Below are 23,430 nucleotides of genomic sequence, written 5' to 3' on the forward strand. Positions count from 1 at the left end.
GCAATTATTTAATGGTTAACCCTATGCACGTAATTCATAAATATGCGAGTACTTTTGCAGGAAACAATACCAATAGATTGATGGGTTTGATTGGTAAGCACATTTATAATTTTGGTAGCCATTTCCCACTGTCCTCCATTTAATTACATTTCACCTATTAAAATTACTCATTCTAGAATTTTAACTTAATTTACAGTTATAGAAACATGTGGGAGGGGCTTTATTTATATCACTGTCACTGTCATCCCATTGTTCATTGATTTACTCAAGCAGGTGCCAGTAATGTCTGTATTCCTTCCGGCCCTGAGATTTTAGCAGCTTCTCCTTACTCATCTTTCCCAATGATTGGAGAATCTTTCAGGGTCAGGGGAATGAGGCCTTTTATAGTTACTGTTTTTGGCATATCAAATACGCCACCGGGAGCTAGCCCGTGCAGGTGGGATAATCTAGGTAGCTTGCCAGGCTCTCCAAGAGGCATATATTTATATATTTCTCTCTATGATTTGTTGCCTACTGTCTGAAACCCATCAAATATGGTGTGGTAATTTTGAAAAATGGGTAGGAAGTGTCTTATAATGTTCGGAGAGCAGTTGGAGCATGGTGGCTGTTGGGTAGTGGAGGTTGACTGCCAGGGCAGGGTCCTTTGGGGTGTGGAGGGCTCTCACCGCCCCCCGCCCCCCGCCCCCCGCCCAGGGCACCTCTGGGTTAAAACAGCCTGGCCTGGAGTCCGGTAGCATGGCTACGGGAGCCTCATTTTATGCTCCCTTCCAGGAAAAGCAGCTGTGAGTTCTGGAGGGTAGCCGATGAGAAGACTACCTGGTGCTGGCAGGGAGTGGCTTATGGATGTGACCCCTGGGTTGCTGGAGACTGGGGGAGGCAGGCAGAGGATCTCTGCTCTGGGTCCATTGAGCAGTACTTACTAAAGTACTGAGAAAAAAATGCATGGCATACACACACACAGACACACACACAAATCAATTTGCACTTTGTAACTATTGAGAAGACAATGCTTAGAAATCGTTTTTAAGTAGGATATATATATGTATATACATATATATTGTGTGTTTATATATAGATACATGTTGAGATGTTAAAATATTCTTCTAGAATGTAATTGTCACAATAAAACCAAAGACTGCTACTATGATGAAAATGTTGCAACTCAAAAGAGAAGTTTGAATATTGCTGGAGAGTTCAGAGGAGGGGGAGTTTGCATTAATTGCCAGCAAAACACCATGGGAATCAACTGTGAAATGTGCATTGATGGATATTATAGACCACACAAGGTAAGAAGTTCTCCATTAGCTGAGCCTGTGTTTACAGGATGAAGAAGCAGCTGGTCCAAGAATGAGTCTCAATATTAGAGATTCATTTCCTTCTAAAACATTTCATATTCTTGTTTTGCTATTAGTGTTCCTCAGATATGGATTTTCTGCTCTATCCTCTTTACTTGCTCAGAGTTGGATGTTCACTCATACACAGTTTGAATTCCAGGATTGATTGATTGTATGGTTTTAGGGTTTTGTAATACTATTGACACATAATCAGCTAGTGACTGGACCAGCTCTATCTTGTCCATACAACAAGCTGAGTAAATCTTTGGCTGAATTATTATGTAGTTTCCACATGGTCCTCTGGTGGTTTGGTGATGTTTGGGGAACAGCGATAATGGGAAAGAATGGCATTTTGCTAATGGTTCCAGCCTCTATCACCATTAAGAAGATGTCTGGGGCTTCCTGGCTTAAACTCACTTTATTCTTCAGAGATTTATAGTCCTTGGGTGTGCAAAATAATTTTGGGCAAGAAGTAATTTGTCGATACTTCAAATATTATTTCTAACATTTTCGTGATTTTAAGAAAGACAACTCAGGACAACCTCTACCTTTTAGGTATCTCCTTATGAAGACAATCCATGCCTTCCCTGTGACTGTGACCCCTTGGGGTCCCACAGTTCTGTCTGTATTAAGGATGATCTTCATTCTAACTTACATGAAGGTTAGTGCTGGATTCATTTCTAAACCAGTGAGTACTTGCAGTTGACTCCCAACCCCTTTAAGTGGAAGTGTTAGCACTTAACACTTTTTAGTGGAAGTAATGTTGCCACTATGTAGCAATTTAGCACAGCAGGTAAGGTGTTTGCCTTGTATGCTGCTGACCTGGGTTCGATTCCTCCATCCCTCTCAGAGAGCCCGGCAAGCTCCCAAGAGTATCCCGCCCGCATGCCAGAGCCTGGCAAGCTCCCTGTGGTGTATTAGATATGCCAAAAACAGTAACAACAAGTCTCACAATGGAGATGTTACTGGTGCCTGCTCGAGCAAATTGATGAACAACGGGGGGACAGTATTACAGTGCTACCGATTCTTTATTGATTTGGGGGGGGGCAAATATTTGTTGAATACTCAAATATGTGTCAGGACTCAGGAATATCCACTTGAAAAAGATGATCAAGGTCTCTGCTGACAGGAGGTACTGAATAAACAAGAATATGTTCAATAGAATGCCAGGGATGGATGCCATGGGCATAAAGTCATGGTTAGAGGGAGATAGAGTCATAGGGAATAATTGCTGCACTGCCTGTTTTTGAACACAGTCTGGCGACAGCAGTGCTGGGGTGAGGAAATGACAGTTGAGCAAGGAATCTGGCATTTGATGAAAGACTCCTCCCCCCGAAAACAAAGGAAAGTCTACCAGAGTTTCTATGGCCCCAAAGTCTAAGGCATTTATTTCTTGGTCCTTTACTCACATTTGCTAACCTCTATTTTAAACCTGTTTTTAATTCCATTTGGGTCAAAGTCATCAATGTGTCTTTTTCTTCAGGGAAATGGCCAGGACAGTGTCCCTGCAAGGAAGGCTATGCGGGAGAAAAATGTGATCGCTGCCAGTTTGGCTATAAGGGTTACCCAGCCTGTGTTCCCTGTGACTGCAATCTGGCTGGCAGTGTGAACGAGGACCCCTGCTCTGAACCATGTCTCTGTAAGGTACTCACTATGCCCATGAGCTTCTTTGACTTTTCTGTAAAAGATCTGGGTTCCTGGAGAAAGCAGCCTGGCTAAAGCAGAGGCCTTCTCAGCAAGCATCCTTGGACATAGCTGGGTACCAGATTTTATTTCTTCTAAGAGCAATGGCCATAGATTCCAGAGTAGTTTCTGGGAATTTCATACCACATTTCTTCAGATTTGCCTTATTACCTGTTCTGTGACATTCTTGTCCAGTTCCATGTTTACACAGAGCCAGATACATAGAATTTGTATGATAATTAATTAAAGGCATATGCAATTTTGGATCTCTCCCTTGCTCAAGGCGTTGAACAGTGAGAAGAAATGCATAATTAAGTACCAAGGAGATGATTTATTTGACAATATTAACAACCATTTTCCCTATAATTTGTGGAACTTTCTATTGCGTCTGATGAGCTTATTCCCCAATAAGTGGAGTCCTAGGCAGATGGTACAAGTGACTGAAAAAAAAATCTTGAGTATATGCCCCTTCCTATTTTAAAATGCTTGAAAGATCAGCAATAAAGTACCCAATATGCAAAATACCAGTACCAATGATGGGTCTCATTCTCCTAACTCTGAAAGAGCCTTGAATATGGCACTTTTTAAAAAAAATCTCAGGGCTAGGACAAAGGAGACGTTACTGGGGCCTGCTCGAGGCAATTGACGAACAACAGGATGGTCGTGATCGTGATCGTGAAAGATCAGCAAAAAAGGGAATATTTTAGGTTCGTTAGACACAATGACCAAGCTCTCAGATGTATAGCCTCAGTCTTGACTATGAAACCAAATGACAACAATTTCGAAATGTATGATTTGCAAATACAGACTTTGTGAGACCTCCTGCTTGAGCACTATTGATAGCCCTATTGCTCCAGCTGGCCAGCTCTCTTTCTTGTGAATGTCCTTTCACTCCGCTCGCCTAGTCATGTTCTCCTCAGAAGCTAAACTTTCCCTCTGACTTGCAGGCGAATGTGGAGGGGAAGGAATGTGACCGCTGCAAGCCCGGATTCTATAATCTGAACGAAAGAAACCCCCAGGGCTGCTCTGAGTGCTTCTGCTTTGGTGTCTCGAATGTCTGTGACAGCCTTTCTTGGCCCATCAGCCAGGTGGGTGGCACCCTCATCCAGCCAGGGTGTAAAAATGAGCTCTCTAGTCCCTCAGTTCTGAAACGGCGCTACTGAACATCCTGTAAATAATGCTCTCAGGGCTGAGATCGAGTGCAGGGGCTCTGATGTATGTCTTGCATGCAGCTAATCTTGGTTTGATGCACCACTAGGTTCTCCAGCATTGCAGGGTGTGGGCAATAGAGCACTCTGGAGGTTTCCTGGTGTAATCCAGGAGACCCCAGAGCACTACAGGACCCCTGGCGACCTGTAAATCCCCAGCACTGCAAGATCTAAGCAGCATCATATCCTTGGTCCCTCGACAGAACTGGTCCATTTGGCTTAGAATTAACAGTCGGGCCTCTTGGCCTTCCAACCTCCCCACCCCCCCTCAAAAAAAAAAAACCCAGTAAACTCATACATTTATAACCCATAGGTAAAGAATAGAGGTAGCCCTCTACTGAAGCATCACTGAAGTTTCTCTCTAGATCAGGTTTTTTGTTCCATAGAAATTTCCCTATGGAGGGGCTGGAGCTATTAGTACAGCGGGTAGGGCAATTGCCTTGTACGTTGCAGACTGGGTTCTATCTGTAGCATCCCGTATGGTACCCCCAGCACCACCAGGAGTAATTTCCGAGTACAGAGCCAGGACTAACCCCTGAGCATTGCTGGGTGTGACCCAAAAAGAAAAAAAAGACATTTCCCTATGGAAAAGGTAGAGCCATAGGGAACATGTATGAAATGTGTTTTGATTTCTCCTGTAAAGAGACATAATGGAGCTATGACATCATATCTCACTAGATTCAAGCTTCAAAACATATCTGGATGTGAAGTCATGAAGAATATTCTGACTCAAAGAAGTTGACATAAGTGGGAATTACAGTAGGTGGCTCAGGGACCATGAGAGCAGGCAGTGTGGCTTCAGTTGCTTGGGGAGCAGGGCATTATGGGGAGACAGGTTTAAGAAGGAGGACTCAACATGACCATGAAGGTAAAGGAGGATTGTCTCTGTCCTCTCTGCCTTTTCTCAGCAGACCCTCGGTCAGTCCTGCTGGTGGGGCAGGGTTGAGGTCTGTGTCCTCTGCTTCTTTTCTTCCCGTGCCTTCAGGACTATTCCAAGTCTAGAGAGAGAGAGAGTAAAATGAATAGAGAGTTTGCTTGCATGCAGGGCTGACCCAAGTTCAATCCCCAGCTCACATATTGTTCCCTGAACACAGCCAGGAGTGATCCCTGAGTGCAGAGCCAGGAATAACCCCCAATTATTGCTGGATGTGGCCCAAAAATAAAAACAAAAAGATAGGAGATTCCAGCTCATATGTGAAGATGAAAGTGTGTTCCTATGCCCTCCATGCTGGTTTGATCCCTTGTCACCTCTGTGTAGGTGACAATTTGTAAAAATAGGACTTAGAGTCTATTTTTATAGACCTTCAGGCATTTGGGTAAAAAACATATGGCAGCAATGAAGGAGAGTCAGAGTTAGCAAAAGAAAATTTATTCAATGCATTAAGTTCTGTGCTAATTTAAAAAAATCTAAACATGTAATGGTGGCCTTTATGTTTTTGCTTGCATATTGGTTTGAAATTTATGTACCATCCTCAGGCTTTTTGGTCCTTTTATAGTGGAAGGGTTGGGAGAGATTCCATATTCATGGTGTGTTGACCCGTTCCTAGCTAAGCATAATACTTAATAATTATGAGTCTATCCCTTTTGTTGTAAAACTATTAGTCCTAGATTGGGCGAAATTTAAGGTGACTTTTATTTCATAATTTAAAATCTTGAATCTTGAGCCAGAGAGCTAGTACAGAAAGTAAGGTGCTTGCTTTGTGCATGGTTGAGTTTCTTCAGTTTCTGGTACTGCATATGGTCCCCTGAGCAGTGCCAGAAGTGAACCCTGAGCACAGAGCAAGGAGACACTGCCAAGTGTGGCCCCATACCAAATACATTCATATATATGTGTATATGTGCATATGTACTTATATGTATAATAAAATAAAATCTTGGATATTTTGTTTTTTAAGGTGAAAGATATGTCCGGGTGGCTGGTCACTGACTTGATTAGTTCAAATAAGATCCCATCTCAGCAGGATGCTCTGGGTGGGCAGCACCAGATCAGCATCAACCACACGGCGGTCATGAAGCATCTGACATCTAAATATTACTGGTCAGCCCCAGGGGCCTACCTGGGAAACAAGGTACAGTCAGCACTGGAAGTTAGTGCATCTTGGAGAGAGATCTCCACATCCATTAATAAAGAACTTCTCCTGTTAGCATTATTTAAAGTAGACTTTTCAGTTCCTTGAATGTGCCAGAACGTGATTCAACATTTGCTTACTGCTGTCTCATTGTAAGTGGAAGGGGTGGTGGGTTTTGTTTTGTTTATTAATTTAGCTTATTTTTATATCATTGAATAACAATTTCAGGGCTGGAGTAGGGGAAGATAGTGCAAGTATTAAGAGTATGTGCCTAGCAAGTTCAAGGCCTTGAGTTTGATCTCTGGCACCATATACCCTAGTCCTACCACCACCAGGCATGGCATTGGAGGCCCCTAAGAACTACCAGTACAAGAATTGCTGGAACTCTCTGAACATCATTAGGGTTTGCATCTATAATATATAAACATATATTTATCATCTGTGTAAAGCATGCACACAAATATCTATGTGCGTGTGTGCATATGTGTGTATGTGTATATGTATGTGCACATATATTATGCTTGTGCTTCTTGGCATAGCCATAGGGAGCCTGGTTTAGGAATGTGGGTTCATGTGATTTAACCTTCCCTACATTGGAAGCCCACTTCCTCCTCCTTAATGACATCACTTCGTCCAGGTCTTTTTCCAAGTACACAATTGAAACAGCAGAATCTCTCTCAATAACTCTAGCTCCCTGCTTGCCTCAAACTTGCACTTGATCTAAAGTAATGGCATATGTAGGTGTAGGTCTTATAATTCAGTTGTTGCTAGTTAACTTAGTGGTTATAATGTAAGTTTATCATTTGTGTATGTTTAAGTTTATTTCTGAAAATGAACATTTCCTCATCAAATTAGAATCCTGAAAGATGTGTTTTATTTGTAATGTGTTCTTATTACTAAAGGTCAATGATTTAAAAAAAATATTTCTAGAGTTCACTTCTCCAACTTTATTTTGCCAAGATAGGGTTCTGAACATTAACATAATTGTTAGGGAGGAAACTTTTATAACAAAGAAGATTTTATTAGGAAGGAAACATTTTAGCTACTTCTTCAGTTGATCCAACATTTTCCTTATTGCTCTTTTACAAGCAGGGAAGGGGATTAAAATATTCAGATTATAGTGTGGCTCAAATTCCCCACCTCCTGCACAGTTTAAGTGAAATAAGTATCTATTGAGTGGTTGGTTAATAGAACTTTATGGTCATCTTTCTTGGAATCTTAAAGAAAGAGGACATGTATTTTCTGTGCATTTCAGCAATACCCTGCATTTTGGTAACATTGATTTAACAGGTTGCTCGTATGTTTCCTTTCCCTGCCTCCTTAAGTATCATGGCAACTTAGACATCCTTGAGCCTACTGTTCCCAGATCAAGAGATCACTTCTTGGGGGCTGGGATCCTTGCTTCCTGCAGTTTTCACTCTTTCTTATCCCTTTCAGTTGACAGCTTTTGGTGGTTTTCTGAAGTACACTGTGTCATATGCTATTCCTGTGGAGACGGTGGACAGTGACCTCATGTCTCATGATGATGTCATTATCAAGGTGATTACTTTCCCATTTCTTTTCAGTGGAGTAATGGGGCTTAGCCAGGTACAGTGATTCAACATCAAAGGGAGTCTGTTCCACAGTCTTTAGGCTAGATGCTGTAAAGTCTGAGGATGAGAATTTTGTTGCTGGGTCTCTTATTAAACTCCCTGCTCCTGAGCTACAGTGGCTCTGTCTTCTCACATTTGCAAACAAGATGACCTTTTGCTCTGATGCTTGGAACTATCTTTTCCTTTCATCCCTGTGAGTCCCTCCTTCAGGGAATATTCCTGGGCCATTTGAGAACATTTTCCTTCTCAACCCTTGTCTCTCTTTGTATCTTCACTTAACCTTCTGTGAACCCAAAGGTTCAGCTTAGTCTCATGCAGAAAGATTCCCAGAATAACAAGAAAATGCTTGAGTTTCATATCCTGAGCCTCTGCCTCCTTCTCCTATTTTCTTTATTGCCTTGTTCCCCCTTCTACAATCTCCAGTTGTGTCAGAAAAGTCATCATTGATGACAGGAAGCTTACCACAAGCTGGAGGTATATTTGCATATTTATTTACATTCTGTGTATTCACATTCTGCTTTAGTCTTTGGTGGAAGTTTAGGGGTGTTAGATTGATTGCCTTGAAGAAAACTGCACCAATGCATGACTCTTCTTTTTGTACATCCCAGATAAACATCAGGTTAGACTGATGATCTGAATCCTTCTGACATTCAAGAATTTCTCTCTTTTTTCTCTGATTGTTCTAAACCAAGAGTTACAGGCAGCATTCATGTTCGTCCCCAAAAGCCAGGCACAAGTGAAACCCATTGTTGCTGAATATGGAATTTCTTTTTATTTGTGGAAGCTAAATCTTGAAACTAATCACAAATATATGTCCTCTTGCATTTAAATGTCAGGGAAATGGAATCACCTTAAGCACCCAGGCCGAGGGCCTGTCTCTTCAGCCCTATGAGGAATACTTCAATGTGGTCAGGCTTCTCCCTGAGAACTTCCGAGATTTTCATACCAAAAGGGGGATAGATCGCGACCAGCTCATGACCGTCCTTGCCAACATGACACATCTTTTGATCAGAGCCAACTACAATTCTGCAAAAACAGCTCTTTACAGGTATGTATTGGAAAGCAAGCAAGCCTAAGGAGGAGTCTTGTCATTTTTATCCCATGCTTTTCACTCTTAATAGATTTCACATTTCCTATGTATTATGTGTATATATATATGGTATATCAATAGAAAGTGCATATGTGTATATTGTGTACCACACAATTGTGATCTTAAAGAATTGTCTTTATAATGTTCTGAAAGTTGTTATAATTGTGAATGTGACAAAGTATCAGGATTAGAAACTTTCAGTGTGGTTTTCTGGAGCACATCTGCGGTGCTAAAAGTAGTGTGGGACCATGATGCATCTGATTTTCATCCTCTTGGCACTTAATGTCTTAGATTTCACACTCCGCTTAAGGTAATGTGTCCATTTTATGATTCTGAGAAGATTGTTTTCTGGCAATGCCAAGGTGACCATAAATTTAGGAGCAGCTACAGCAGCACAGCAATGTGCATGTAAAGACACTCTCTATGAAAATGGAGCGAAGTTGGAGCAACTGATGACTTTTCTGAAGTGCTTCAGCTCCACACAGGCTATCTAGATCCTTCTCCACTGCTGTCTCTAGGCAACAGATATTTAGACCCAGTGACGTATTTCTAGGGAACAATGACGATCCCCAGAATGCACATTATCATGACAGCCATTGACTTACAGTCTCATCACCACTTTGTCTGAATTCAATGTGTTTTAAGGATCTGCCTTTACTGAGAAGTCTGTGAGTGGGTACATCACTTGTGGACCCCATCTGTTTGCAGGTTGGACTCAGTCTCTCTGGATACAGCCAGCCCTAATACTATAGACCTATCACTTGCCACCGAGGTGGAACACTGTGAATGTCCCCAAGGCTACACGGGAATCTCCTGTGAGGTAACAATTCTCCTCACTCCTTCTCTTCTCTTTTCCAAGGAGAATGTGGTGTGATGATGAGCATGTGGATGTTAACTTTAGGAAATACAATGTTTCTAAGCTTCAGACTATAGGGACTAGACCAGTGATTGAAATTACACTCTTCAAAGGAATCTGAGTTCTCTGCCCAACATGGGCCTGGGCAACTCTGGAAATACTTTTATTGCTAAACTCCCCTCTTAGTCAACAGGAAATTCCATCTACTAAGGCGGCCCATCACCTGCCTTCACAAAACTTGGATTTACGGTCTTGATGCCTGATAATTTAACAGTGTGTCCTACCAAGCCTCAGACAAGCCTGGTCCCTTTGAGGCCTTGTGGCTCTGGCTCACTTGCTTAGATGGCTGCCGCCTCACACATGAAAAGGATGGAGATGCTTGTGCAAACAGTTGTAGACACTATCTGTTTAAACAATTAGGAACTGCAAAAAGTACAGCGGATAAGATACTGGACTTGCATGTGCCGACTTGGCTTCGGTTCCCAGTACCCCAAATGGCGCCCTGAGCCCTGCCAGATGTGATCCCAGAGCTCAGAGCCAGGAGCAAATCCTGAGTAGGCCTGGGTCTGGCCCCCAAATCAAAACATTAAAAATCAAACCACCTATGAAATATATTTATTGCCACAAACTTTTTGTACATTTGGCACTGTAGTTTATTTTACTTATTAAATCTCTGTGGCAACTATACTGGTCAGGAACCATGCACTTTATTTTCTGCACATTAAGAAATGGGGGCTTAGAGAGATTAAGGAAGTCCATTAGTCACTCAGCCAGAAAATGGTATCATCAGGATTTAAACTTCACCCCCAATGCTAACATGATCCAACTTGTCCACAGATTCATAAATGACAATGATTATGAACATTTGTCATTGCCTGTGATTTCTTGGCATTTATTTTTACAAAGTAGAAACATTTAACCTACAATTTGTTTTTATGAATCTTTATCAGTTATAAACTTGGCCATTAATGAATTTGACCCAATCCTTAACGAAATGAATATTTAATGACTTAGTTCTGCAGTTTTTGAGGTAGAGTGAACCGATGACTTTTTTTAAAACTTTAATTTGTTTTTAGGCCTAGTGAATACAGGTCTTAAACATACAGTACACAGTGCCTAATGGATAAACAATCCTAATGCCCCGTCTTGACACATGGATGTAGGGTTTTACTGAATCCAAGGTCCAGTTGCCTGACAAGCAAAGATCATTACATGTGAGGCAAGGGTTTGTGAGAGAAAAACAGACAAACAGGTTAGTTCAGATGCTAGTCACCTGAAGAGACTGCTCTTGTCCCCAAATACCAACTGAGTTTCAGGTGAGACTTGAGTCAACTCATTAACTGATGGAAGAAGTAAACAAAAACAGAAAAGTGTGCTGTTGAGGAAAGGGTCTGTCTTAGTTTGAGGAACTCACTGGAGCACGGGCAGGTTTTTGTAAAATTCAAGGTAACCCACCAAACAATGCCTATCCATAGTGGTCAGTGCCTAAGCTTCTTAAACTCTGGGCTGCAACCCCATTTGGGACCACAGAACTGGGTGTCACAGAACTGAACGTGTCAGAACTGAACATTTGGCAACAGTAAAAGGTTTTGAACATGCAACAACCAAAACTGAATTCAAAATAGCATGTATAACGGAATGGGACCTGTTTTTAGTATTGCATTTCTCAAGCAAAAAGGGGTCACCAGGGGCTGGAGAAAGAGTGAGAGCACAGGGCTAAAGGCAGTTGCTTGTGTGAAGCTGCCCAGATTCCATTTAAGCACTGCATGGACTGCATGGTTTTCTGAGTACTGCTGGTTGTGATTCCTCCTAAAAATAAAAAATGAGAGTGGTCACAAGTGGGCAAAATTTAAAATACCCTCATCTATGAGATATCATCAGAAACCAGATATCTGTGGCTTGTTTTTTCCCCCTCTCTGTTATAGGCTTCCACTTTTTCACTTTCAAATGTAAGTTATAGGAACATTTCTTTTTTTTTAAAGAGCAGTTTCCCTCCTTCCCTTCTCTTTGTTGGTTTTGTCGTTGCTATGGCAGGAGATTGCACATACTTGGTTGTGTGCATCCACTTTATCATGGTTCCATCACTAATGGCAGTGGTGCTGGATTGGGGCATCCACTGTATCATGACGCCAGGGACCATTAATGGCAGTGATGCTGGATTGCGCTTGGCATTTGGATCAAACTTGTGGCCTTGTGCCTGCAGATGATCTATCACCGAGCACTTCCCCCAGAGGAATTTTTCTTAGCATTGGGAGAAAGGGAGACTGGGGAGGGGCAGCAGTGAAAAGTTGCTGCTGAGAAGTTCATCAGGATTAGGAAAACGTACAGTTGTACCTGGAATGATGGCTCAAGAGCACATGACATGAAACTTAATACATTTTTCAGTGCTTTTGCCAAGCACATTAATTTATAATTTTTAAAGGAAACATTTAATTTAAGAAAAATTCAAAAATGAGAAACAATCAGTATATCAATTCCTGAAAAAAAAAGTTCACCACCTTGGAGATTGTGTTTATTGAAAGAGCTAGATAAAAAGAAAATTGCCATATAGCCTAAGAATTTCTGAGTTATCAGAAAATCATCTCATTTCAGGAGCAGAAATCTCGGTCATTCTTAATAAGAACATTTGCACAGGCTTTTGGATGTCTTCTACATTTAATGAGGCAATTATATAAAATCCATTTCTTGTACAGGACGAATTCTTTGTTACAGTCAATTTTCAGCGTGTGCCATTATCTCCCCAGACAAAAATCATCAGAATATCCCACTTTAATGATTTGTGCATCTCTTCATAGGTTTCTTAACAATTTCCATAGGAGTAGTCACAGTTTCTTCCAGATCACCTTAAAATATTGATCAGATCCATGTAATCTTCCTCTGTAATTTCTCCTTTGCATCTAAGCTGAGCCTGATAAGACCCAAGAGTTCTTGGATGGAATTAGTGGTTTGTTGCTGTTTCATATCTGGTCGCTTGTTTCCACAAGAATTTAGACTTTTATCAACCTCTTACTCAGAAACGAACTTCAAGAATTTGTTGGTCTCAAATGGAATTCTTGGTCACACTGTAGCTGCGTACAGACACACAGGCAGCTGACCTGCTCAATGTCCATCTTGGACAGGCTCACTGGCCCTGAGTGTGGTTTCTTGTAGGTGGAGAGGACTTTCCCAAGGTCAATATGAATGAGGCCATTTAGATAGGATTTGTATAATGGAAATGCTCTCCAAGAATTCTCATTAGAATGAAAACAAACCCATGGCCCCAGTTCCAGTGCCCCCTTGGGAGCTTGCCGACCTCCCAGTTAATCACTGCCTGGTCTGTAGGCTGAGGACATTTGTGTCTGCAGTGTCCCAGGGAGCTCTTGGAGGCTCTTGCCTTGCCCTTGTGCTCAGCTAACTTTGAGTCAGCTAACTTTGAATCAGCCCTTAGGCACCATGAGCACAGTGTGTAAAGCAAGCTCTGGGCTGCAGGTTCCATGTCTAGAGAACAGAAATAACTTTGCTCATGGTTGTCATGAGGACTAAATGAATGACTGAATCCAGGTGACTCCCACTTCTGCAGGGAAAGGGAGCCCAGAAGCAGCTACTCTACCTTTCCAATGCTTAACACGTTGGAAGCACAAAAGTAATATTTGCTCAATTAACCTGATGCAGTTGATTCACACCTGTGCTTCAGCATTTCAATGGCAATATGTGGGAGTTTTAATAAAAAGGAAAAAAATTATTGAAAGAAAAAAATTCTCTTGATTGAAACACAGATTAAATGGTGCCTGTTGACCTGTTGCTAGTTGAAGATCATTTCGACTCCCCCTGAGGTGTCTAACTCACAGCATGACATTACTTTTCCATGTGTATGGTTATCCCTGTAAAAAGAAATGAGGGACTAGATTACAGTGGTGACTCTACAACTTGGTAATCGGAAAAAAAAATCAAGGAACTGTAAGCTTGAAATGAGCGTATTATATGGCATATCAGTGATACCTCAATAAAGACATTTGAAAAAGAAATGTTTCTCTACTTGTGGAAAATTGACCAGTTCACGTTTCTAATGTATTGGAAAGAAGATGGTTTTCTGCGTGGACTAACATAGGTCATTCATCTTTCTTTTGCAGTCCTGTCTTCCTGGATATTACCGAGTGGATGGAATACTCTTTGGAGGGATTTGTCAGCCCTGTGAATGTCATGGACATGCCGCAGAGTGCAATATTCATGGCGTTTGCATTGTGAGTTTGTGGTTGAAACCCTGCCCAACCCTTCCTCCCTTCCCCAAAGCTTCTGCACAAGTCATTTTTCTTTTAATGCTTCCTCCAAAGGAGACTCCCTGATCTGGAGACCAAAAAGGAAATGTGCAAATTTAAGTTAGTACTGTCTGAGTCTTACGTGAAAAAAAAAATTAAGCCATAAAATGTTTCTCCATTCCTCTTCTTTTGAGAAAAAAAAAAAGCTACTTAGGTGATAGTAGAAAATTGAAGAAACTTCTAATAATCACTCCGTTTATACAACATACAGTGTTTTATAGCTGTGTGGTTGGTTACACTCCTCAAACAAGTGCTTCTTTCATGCAGTCCGAGTTGAAACAGGGCTTAACAAATATGTAGCTAGTCTTGAGAATGATCTTTGGGGCAGATACAGGGCAGGACTTGTCTTTTCACTTCAGTCAGGAATTCTTTTCAGAATCTTATGCCTTGAAGCCAGGCCTCACTCCTGGGTTCTAATAGACTCACTGCTCATATATGGAATGAAAAGTGTGTGTTAATCAGCTGAACTCTATTCAATGTGCAGAGAAATGTTCAGACTCTTTCTACAAGAACTTGATTGAGGCATAGACCTAGAGGAGATGAATTACCCAGACCCAGAGAGAAGATCTTGGCGCAGTGCCATGGGTTGCTTATTCTCTCTACAGTCTTAATTTTTTCTTTATTCTGTATGTAAAACTTTCATTTTGTTCTTTGTTCATTTTTTTGTTCTCCAAGTGAAGCGTCTGTAGAAATTGCATGAAATAATGATTTTCACACACTTGGTCCCTCTCGTATCGGTTTCTCTGGCACGCAGCTTCCCACAGCTTGATGAGGTGGTTGCTTTCGAATTTTTTTTAAAGCTAAAACTTTTTTCTGAGCTATCATTGAGCTGGACAACTGTATGTATTTTAGAAGTCCAATTTCACACTTCAAAATATCTGTTAGTGCATTCTGCCCACTGTCAAGTACTGACTTCTTCTGCCACCGCCTCGGGGGCCCCTCCACCTTCCAGCCCCCTCCTGCAGCACCTCCTCCAGTAACCTCAGCTTTGAGATTTTGTTTGGTCTTTCCCCTTGCTTGATTTATCGATGGCCCACTTATGAGTGAGGTCACTCATTATTTGTCTTTCTCCCATCAGATTTACCCAACTTATCATGACCCCCACTATTTCCATCCATCTTGTCCCAAAACATAAGATGATTTTCCACATGACTGAGCAGCAGTCCCTGAGCACTTATTTTCCAGGTTTGGCTAGTGGGAGCAAATCCAGTGGTTTTTGATTATGTAATAAATATTGTTGGATTACGATTGTTACACTGTTGAGTGTCTGAATTCTGTGGCTTCCTTTATGGCATCTGAGATTTATTTTGGCAAGCAGGTAGACAATTTCAGATTCACTCTTTTGTTTCAAGAATTGTTTCTAAGCTTTGTTTGTGCAGTTATAGAATTGCATTTAATCCTGGGTAGACTTAGCACTCTTATTAATGAAGTCTGCCCTGGAGTGTCTCATGGCAATTTACCAGGGTCTGTACTGGGTACTAACAGGGTGCCCCTCACACAGGATGGTCAACAGGCTGATGTCTCTGAGCTCTGTGAACTTTGAGTATGTCTGTTACAGCTCAGCCCTATTTCTTTATCTGTCTTCATGGAACTGTGCTCTGTGTGAGCTCTGACTGCTCAGGAGCAAGCTGAAAGCTCTCCTGGGAAGGTTTCCTCAGCTCTCATTCTGTGGCAGTCCATTCCTCTGCCCCATATCAGCAGTTCTGGCTTCCCATCCCTCCATCCAGATCCCATCTCCTCAAACCAGCAGGACCACCACGCTGTCGCACACACGCACACTCACAGTTAGACCAGTGTACACATACACACATTCATATACACACATGCACATTCTGCCTGTCAATAAAGACAGGTGGTGTGGACTCTTCTCCCTGTACCCTTTCCCCCAGGGTCTCAGAGCTGCACCCACCATTGATAATGGAAAGTGCTGTTTGGTGTTTTGATTCTGTTTTCTGGTTGGTTCTTCTACCAGCCCTGTGGTCTGGTGCCTTATCCTTGCCTTGGTTTGAAGCACTTCCACTTTCCATGGATGCAATTGAAACACTTCTGCTCACTTGGGCACAGGCCACCCTTCCCTACCTAACAGAATCCAGTGCCTTGTTTGAGCATTTTGCCTTCCGGTGTAAGTGGGACTTGGCTGTGTGTAGGGATGGAGTTGAACCCAGTGTGCTTCCCTGCATATCTTTCAGGCTTGCCAGCACAACACCATGGGGAGACACTGTGAGCAGTGTGTGCCCGGCTTCTATGGACGGCCGTCGCAGGGGACCCCAGGGGACTGCCAGCCCTGTGCCTGCCCTCTCGCCACTGCTTCCAACAAGTAAGTTCTCCCCCGACCCCAACCCTTGCCCCATCTCTCGCCCTGGGACCCAGATGCCATTGAGAGGTGTACAGAGATCTTCAGAGGAAGGTTCCTGCTTAATAAGAGTATGTTTTAGCCAGCTGTGGTTAATAAAAACAAAAGCCAAAAAGCTGATGTTCATTTTGTTTTTTAAAAAAAGAGAAAAAATGGTATTTTTGAATGTTGCAAGAAAAGTTGCATGATGGTAAATGTATCTGCATGCAAGTTTCCCCTGTGGTGGTAAATGTATCTGCATGCATGTTTCCCTGTGGTCTAGTGATGGTAAGTGTATCTGCATGCAAGTTTCCCTGTGATCTAGTGATGGTAAATGTATCTGCATGCATGTTTGATTGTGGTCTAGTGTTAGTTTCAGCCCTTTCACAAGTATACAATGTGTGTCTATCACTGGGTGTGGAGGGATGGGGATCCTGAGAGGAATGGAAGACTGCTACTGGCGTAAGGAATTGGTTTTGTCATTGTCATTGCTATTGTTTAATGTAATGGCCAAGGTATGGGAACACCAAGCTCAGTGAGAATGGGCGGAGTATCATGGGAGGTGCTCTGAGTCTGAAGCTGTGCAACTGTCACTGCCAGCTCGTGTAGTCTGTGAGGTGTGGACTGCAGGAGATGTGGCCTCTGGCCAGTGGGATTCTGCCGGGCAGGACTCAAAGGCTCTTGGTGTGAGAGTTGAAGGTTGAGAAGGAATGTGAAAGCAGCAGGGAAGGGCATGCTGGACAGAGAGACACGGCGCGTGCCCAGTCTGGGGATGTCCCAGAGAAGCTTATGCCTCCAGGGCATGATTCTGGGGAGACAGTATGACATGGCCAGCCCATCAGGCTGGGGCACGTGTGGCTCGCGTGAACACCCCCTTCAGCACTTTCCTGCCACCTGTACCTAAGAATCCCCATGTAACAATTATAATTTGACATTTCATTAAGTAAAGTAAGCAAAGTAAAGGCCTTCCCGTTGATCATCGGTTTGCTCGAGCGAGCCCAGTAACATCTCCATTGGAGACTTTGTTGTTACTGTGTCTGGCATATCGAATACATCACGGGGAGCTTGCCAGCCTCTGCCGTGCAGGCGAGATACTCTCGGTAGCTTGCCGGGCTCTCCGAGAGGGGCAGAGGAATCGAACTTGAATCGGCCATGCTGGCTGCGTGCAAGGCAAACGCCCTACCGCTGTGCTATCGATTTCATTATATATGATTATTACAGCCAGGGTGCCTCTGATGAGATCTTAGTGTTTGGAGGGACCCATGTCAGCAGCAAGGGCGCTTTGTGGGAGTTTGACTATTGACCTCAGAAGGCTCTTGATCACAGTACCCACGGGGGTCACTCTTGGTCAGTGAGAGAGTGACTGGGAGGTAGAAAGACCAGCACCCTGGCCCCAGAAAGAGACACTGTCCCACCAGGAGCGCCAGGGCAAGCCTCCTGGAGGAGGTGACAACCTTAGGGGATAAGCCAGGCAGAAAGAGGGCCATGCACCCTGGACTGAAGGATGAGCAAGGCACAGTGTCCAGTCCTCAGGAGCACAGTGGGCCTCAGGCATGCAGAAAGGACACACTGAGAACTTGTGAGGACAGGAGTACAGAAATCCAGTGCTTGTTTAAATATTCAGCATCACCCATTAGAAAATTATGTTTCTTTTTCTTCTTGACAGTTTCAGCCCTACCTGCCACCTTGACATTGATGGAGAGGAAATGATCTGTGACCAGTGCGCCCCGGGGTACTCGGGAACTTGGTGTGAGAGGTACCATGCAGCTCATTCACCTTCTAGAATTTGAATTCACATCAATTTTTTTTGTTTTGTTTTTTTGGGGCTACTCTCTTCAGTACTGAGGGCCCACTCCTGCTTCTGCACTCAGAGATCACTGCTGGCAGAGATCAAGGGACCATTTGTGGCACATGCAACAGCACTCTCCCCATTGCATTATCACTCCAGTCTTGAATTCACACTATTTTTTCAATAGCTATAAATTCCATACGTTCATTTTTCAATATGTGGTGACATTGCTGTTTTAACAATTTTGGTATGTAATTGTGATTTCACATAAACATAGGAGAAAAGCAGCTGGGGGGTTTAAAAAAGAAAGTGACCCCCCCTCCCCCAGGAATGTTTTGGAAAGGAGATCTTGATGGCCGTCATTCTCCTTAACAATGCCCAGCCCTGAGTGCTAGTTGCTCCGAGACATCAGGGGTGGGCTAGTTTGATGAATGGCTGTCTTTTAATAAAGAGCCTGGCAGCCCTTGCTTTTCCCATGGGTGAATCTCTGTGCCTAGCTCTGACTGAAGTTGCTAGGAGACCCGAGTGGCGGCTGTAAGTCCCAGTTGGCCTGGGGCCCAGGGCAACAACATCCACTTGGATTTATGGATCTTCTTGGATGGGATTCCCCTGTCTCCACAATGAGTCGGATTCGGGGCTGCCAGAGACTGGCGTCATGGCTCCTTCTCAGCCGGCCTCCTGGGTAAAGTGTTCGGAGCCCCATTGTGGACCACTCCCAGGATCCCTGGGGTATGTGTATGGGGGTTAAGGACCCCAGTCCTTGCACTTATTTGCATCCCATTTCAATCTTGTATGCAGATGTGCAGACGGTTACTATGGAAACCCAACTGTGCCTGGGGAATCCTGCATTCCGTGTAACTGTAGTGGCAACGTGGACCCCTCAGAGGCCGGGCACTGTGACTCTGTCACTGGAGAATGTCTGCGGTGCCTGGGGAACACCGAGGGTGCCCACTGCGAGAGGTGTGCTGAGGGCTTCTACGGGGACGCTGTGACTGCCAAGAACTGCCGTGGTGAGTGGCCTGGGAGGCCTAGTCAGTGGTGGGCCGTGAGGTCTAGTCTAGTTGGGGGATTGTGAGGTCCGGTCTAAGTCTGGACTGTGAGGTAAAGTCTAGGGCTGAACTCTGAGTTCTGGTCCAGGACTGGGATGTGAGGTCTGGTCAAACAGGGGCCGTGAGGTTGGATCCAGCGGTGGCTGTGAGGCTTCCATTGGACCCCGGGCACAAAAGTCTTGGTGCAGGTGCTGCTGAATGTGTCATGGCTCCTCCAAGGTGTACCTGTAGCTTCAGGGGCTGCAGTGCTAATGCCAGCTGGAGACTCAGACCCGATTCTTTTCTGATTGTCCCAGGGATGGCAGGCCCAATAGTAGTCAGAAGCATATAGGTTACAGGGGAGGAGACTCTTTTTTAAAAAAAATTTTTTTTATTGAATCACCATGAGATAATTACAAGCTTTCATGTTTGGGTTACAATCACACAATGATCAAACACCATCCCACCACCAGTGCACATTTCCCATGACCAATATCCCTGGTATATGCCCCATTCCCACCCTCACCCTGCCTCCATGGCAGAAAATATTCTCCATACTCTCTACTTTGGGGCATTATGGTTTGCAATACAAACACTGAGAGGTTATCACGTTTGGTCCTTTATCTACTTTCTGCACACATCTCCCATCCTGACCTGTTGCTCAAGCCATCATTTTCTTAGTGATCCCTTCTCTAATCCAGCTGCCTTCTCCCCTTTGCTCATGAGGCAGGCTTCCAGCTATGGAACAATCCTCCTGTACAGGGGGACTTTTACCACTGAATCAGACCTACACCTTTTAGCAGCTTGTGTCAGAATTAGCACCCACTCACTGTGTCACTCTGGACATTCCGATCCTTAAATTACAGATGCCAAAGAACCTGGTGCTGAGAAAGGTTGAATTTTCATATTCCAAAGATGACTAGTATATAGATTTCCACCAACTCTCAAAACTTTTTCCCCTACAAGTGTTAAAAACGACAATTTGAAATTATTTGGTAACTTCCTCTAAAGGGTCCGAATATGCTAGTACAGTGTGTAGACACAAGAGGGGGCTAAAAGCACAGGAAAGATTTTCACTGCCACCCAGCAAGAGATGACATTTTAGGGTCCTGGGTCAGTTGATTGGTATGTTGATGGGGACAACCAGCCACCTTGGTTGTCACCGGAGGATCCTTGTGATGACTGGTATCTGTGCAATGCTTCCGAGATTACAGACTGCTTTCACAGCTTTTGTTTCTTTTTATCTTTGCAGTAGCTGTTGATTCATTCCTTCGGGTGTTACTGAGTCTTTCTTTCCAGGCATTCTACTTAGCACTGTGATCAAATTTAGGAAGTTATGACCCGTGTCAATTAGGGAGTAGCATGTGAGGGTGTAGAGAGGGGAAACACATAGTTGGACCCCAGGCTGTGGGAGTTTGAGGCTGGCTAATGTGGTTCAGAGCCGCGGTTCTCAAGGTTGGTTTTATCCGTACTGGAATCACCCAAGCACACTTAAAAATACTGGTACTCAGGTCTTCCCCAACCTTGTCAAGGCTTGGTCCTCAGAAAAAAATTGAAGTTCAAGTTTTTGAAAAGCTTATTTTTTTATATTTGTTATTTGAAACATAAATATTCGATTTCTTTCTTTTGAGAATTATCGTCTTATTATAATCATATTAGAAATGAACTCTAATATGCCTGTTGTGTGTGTGTGTCTGTGTGTATGTGTGTGTTAGCCTGTGAATGCCATTGGCAAGGCTCCCTTTCCAGCGTGTGCCATCATGAGACTGGACTCTGTGCCTGCAAGCCACATGTGACAGGACAACAGTGTGACCAGTGTGCGGTAAGACACTCGCTGTCATTACATGTGATAAATGACCTTGTCAGTGATGCCTGTAATTGCCACCTTATGGGTCAAGACAACTTTGATCCAATGAGAGACTTATTTGATTTGGAAAGCATTTTAGTGCAGATTAGTTGTGTGGTAAAATGTGTTTTGGCTCCCTTGACCTGCCCTTCCTGTGCAACAGTTCGGATATTATGGGCTGGACTCGGGGCTCGGCTGCCTGCCCTGTAACTGCAGCACCTCAGGCTCCGTGTCAGAGGACTGCATGGATGAAGGTCAGTGTCACTGTCTACCAGGAGTGGCTGGGAGCAGGTGCGACAGATGTGCACGTGGCTTCTACGCATTCCAGGATGGTGGCTGTACACGTAAGCTCCGTAATTTATTAGTTGAGATTTTATGGTAATCTTGACTTAACTTTCCATTCTCCTTCTAATTATGTTAAGTTACTTTAGTTTTTTTTATTATTATGTGTGTGTTGGGAGGGCACAAGTGGGTGGGGTCACATGGTTTATAACCAATGTAACTATATAAGCTCAGTTAACTGTAAGTTTTAGTGATACAACTTTCCTCTTTCTCTTCTTATCATGTACAATTAAGGATATTTTTCATCCTTTCCCTGATTCCTATTCAGGGTCCATACACAAGCTTTGGCTATGGCTGCTCTAATTGTCGGCGCTTAGGTTTGTCAATGAATGTCACTGAGTTTGAGCTCCCTTATCTGTAAAGTGGAGAAGAAATTTCTAATCTCCATAAATTTTATATAACATTTGGCACACAGTAAATGCTCAATAAACATGAACTACCTCTTCTTCCTAAGAGGGGCTCTTTTTCTGTCTTGTCTGTCTCTCCCTTACTATATATCCTTTCTCCCAGCACCATCTCTTCACGTGGAGAAGTCAATCCGGAGGGTGAGACATGAAGGAATCTTGGAAATCAGGGAGTCTCCTAAAAGAGCTAAGAATACTTGAAAATGAAACATTCCAGATTGAAAAGACCTGTCTTGTGTTGCCCATTTCCCTTTAGTACAGATTGTACTATTTGCAATCCTAACCGAACACTTCTTTCTCTGTTGTAGCCTGCGACTGTGCTCACACTCAGAACAGCTGCGACCCCAAGTCGGGGGAGTGTCTCTGCCCTCCGCACACACGGGGTGAGGCCTGTGAAGAATGTGAGGAAGGCTACTGGGGCCATGACCTGGAATTCGGGTGCCAGGTGGGTGTTCTCAGATGGGCTTTTCCTAAAGGGGAGCTTTATCCTCACAGATTCCATTGCTCAGTGGATTCGGTTTGATTTTAACCTGTTAGAATCTCATATGATTTATATTTAAAGCTCATTAGGGCCACTTTAGGGCCCAAGCAACATCATATCCTAGAGCCCCTACATTGAACCACCCCTTCATTGGCCAGGGGCCTTAGGTGGGAACCCCAAGACTCCTGATCACCATTCCCCAAAACAAATGAAATAAAAATACATTTTCTTAGCTCCCTTTCAGCTGTGGAATGTTTAGAACAACAAAAGTTGACTATAAATGTACTTTGCCATATGTGCTGCATATAGATCACTTTATTGGGGATTATAGTTTTATTGAGAATTATACACAGTTTGGGGGCAGGGGGAGTCTAGTTTTTTTCATGTAATTTCTTTTAGTTAAACTTAGGCTTGGCTTATATTTTGAAAATAGGTGAAAAAGTTCTGTAATTTTAAGATGATGTTGCTAAACTGGGCCTATGAACCAGATCGAGTTTCAGGCAACAGTTTTGCTGCTGCTGCTGGTGTGTGTGTGTGTGTGTGTGTGTGTGTGTGTGTGTGTAACATGGAAAAACATCATGCAGCACATTCCTGCCTCCTCCTGTTGGCTCAGGGCAGGGTGAGTCCATCCAGCAAGAGCGAGAGAGCCAGTGTACCTGCCCGAAGTCCACTATGTCATGAAGCCTGGGGAGCATTGCTCTGAAAGCTTCCACGCAGCCTCTGTGTTACTTCCGTTTCCTTCCTTCCTTTCTTTCAGGCCTGCAATTGCAGCCACACTGGCTCAGCCAGCCAGCAGTGTGATGTGCTCACCGGCCATTGCCAATGTCAGCCCACCTTTGGGGGAGCAAGCTGTGATCAGTGCTCTCCGGGCTACAGGGACTTCCCAGATTGTGTGGCCTGTGCCTGTGACCCCAGAGGGACATTGCCAGACACTTGCGGTCAAGAACAAGGTCTCTGCAGCTGTGCAGAGGAAACTGGAGCCTGCTCCTGCAAGGTATCAGCTCCTGAATCCACTTATTCTGGGGGGGGGGGGGGGGAATAGGTTGGGGGGCGGGGACAACTTTTAATAACTTAAATTAAG

At 43.6% G+C, this 23,430-nt stretch overlaps 1 protein-coding gene across 1 annotated transcript in view; it reads left to right on the forward strand.

Annotated features, from left to right (window-relative positions):
- Window positions 1-23,430, forward strand: part of LAMA1 (laminin subunit alpha 1) — a 123,179-nt gene that overhangs the window by 29,105 nt on the left and 70,644 nt on the right. The window contains exons 8-23 of the mRNA XM_056138436.1: window positions 1,108-1,286; window positions 1,890-1,995; window positions 2,818-2,978; window positions 3,965-4,105; window positions 6,121-6,294; window positions 7,732-7,833; window positions 8,723-8,934; window positions 9,685-9,796; window positions 13,942-14,052; window positions 16,317-16,444; window positions 18,126-18,215; window positions 19,047-19,258; window positions 20,992-21,098; window positions 21,286-21,466; window positions 22,177-22,313; window positions 23,107-23,343. Coding sequence (XP_055994411.1) covers window positions 1,108-1,286; window positions 1,890-1,995; window positions 2,818-2,978; window positions 3,965-4,105; window positions 6,121-6,294; window positions 7,732-7,833; window positions 8,723-8,934; window positions 9,685-9,796; window positions 13,942-14,052; window positions 16,317-16,444; window positions 18,126-18,215; window positions 19,047-19,258; window positions 20,992-21,098; window positions 21,286-21,466; window positions 22,177-22,313; window positions 23,107-23,343 — 2,390 coding nt within the window. The remainder of the gene's footprint in view (window positions 1-1,107; window positions 1,287-1,889; window positions 1,996-2,817; window positions 2,979-3,964; window positions 4,106-6,120; window positions 6,295-7,731; window positions 7,834-8,722; window positions 8,935-9,684; window positions 9,797-13,941; window positions 14,053-16,316; window positions 16,445-18,125; window positions 18,216-19,046; window positions 19,259-20,991; window positions 21,099-21,285; window positions 21,467-22,176; window positions 22,314-23,106; window positions 23,344-23,430) is intronic.

This window comes from Sorex fumeus, unplaced genomic scaffold (genome assembly GCF_029834395.1).
Source record: "Sorex fumeus unplaced genomic scaffold, SorFum_2.1 ptg000128l, whole genome shotgun sequence".
Lineage (NCBI taxonomy): Eukaryota > Metazoa > Chordata > Mammalia > Eulipotyphla > Soricidae > Sorex > Sorex fumeus.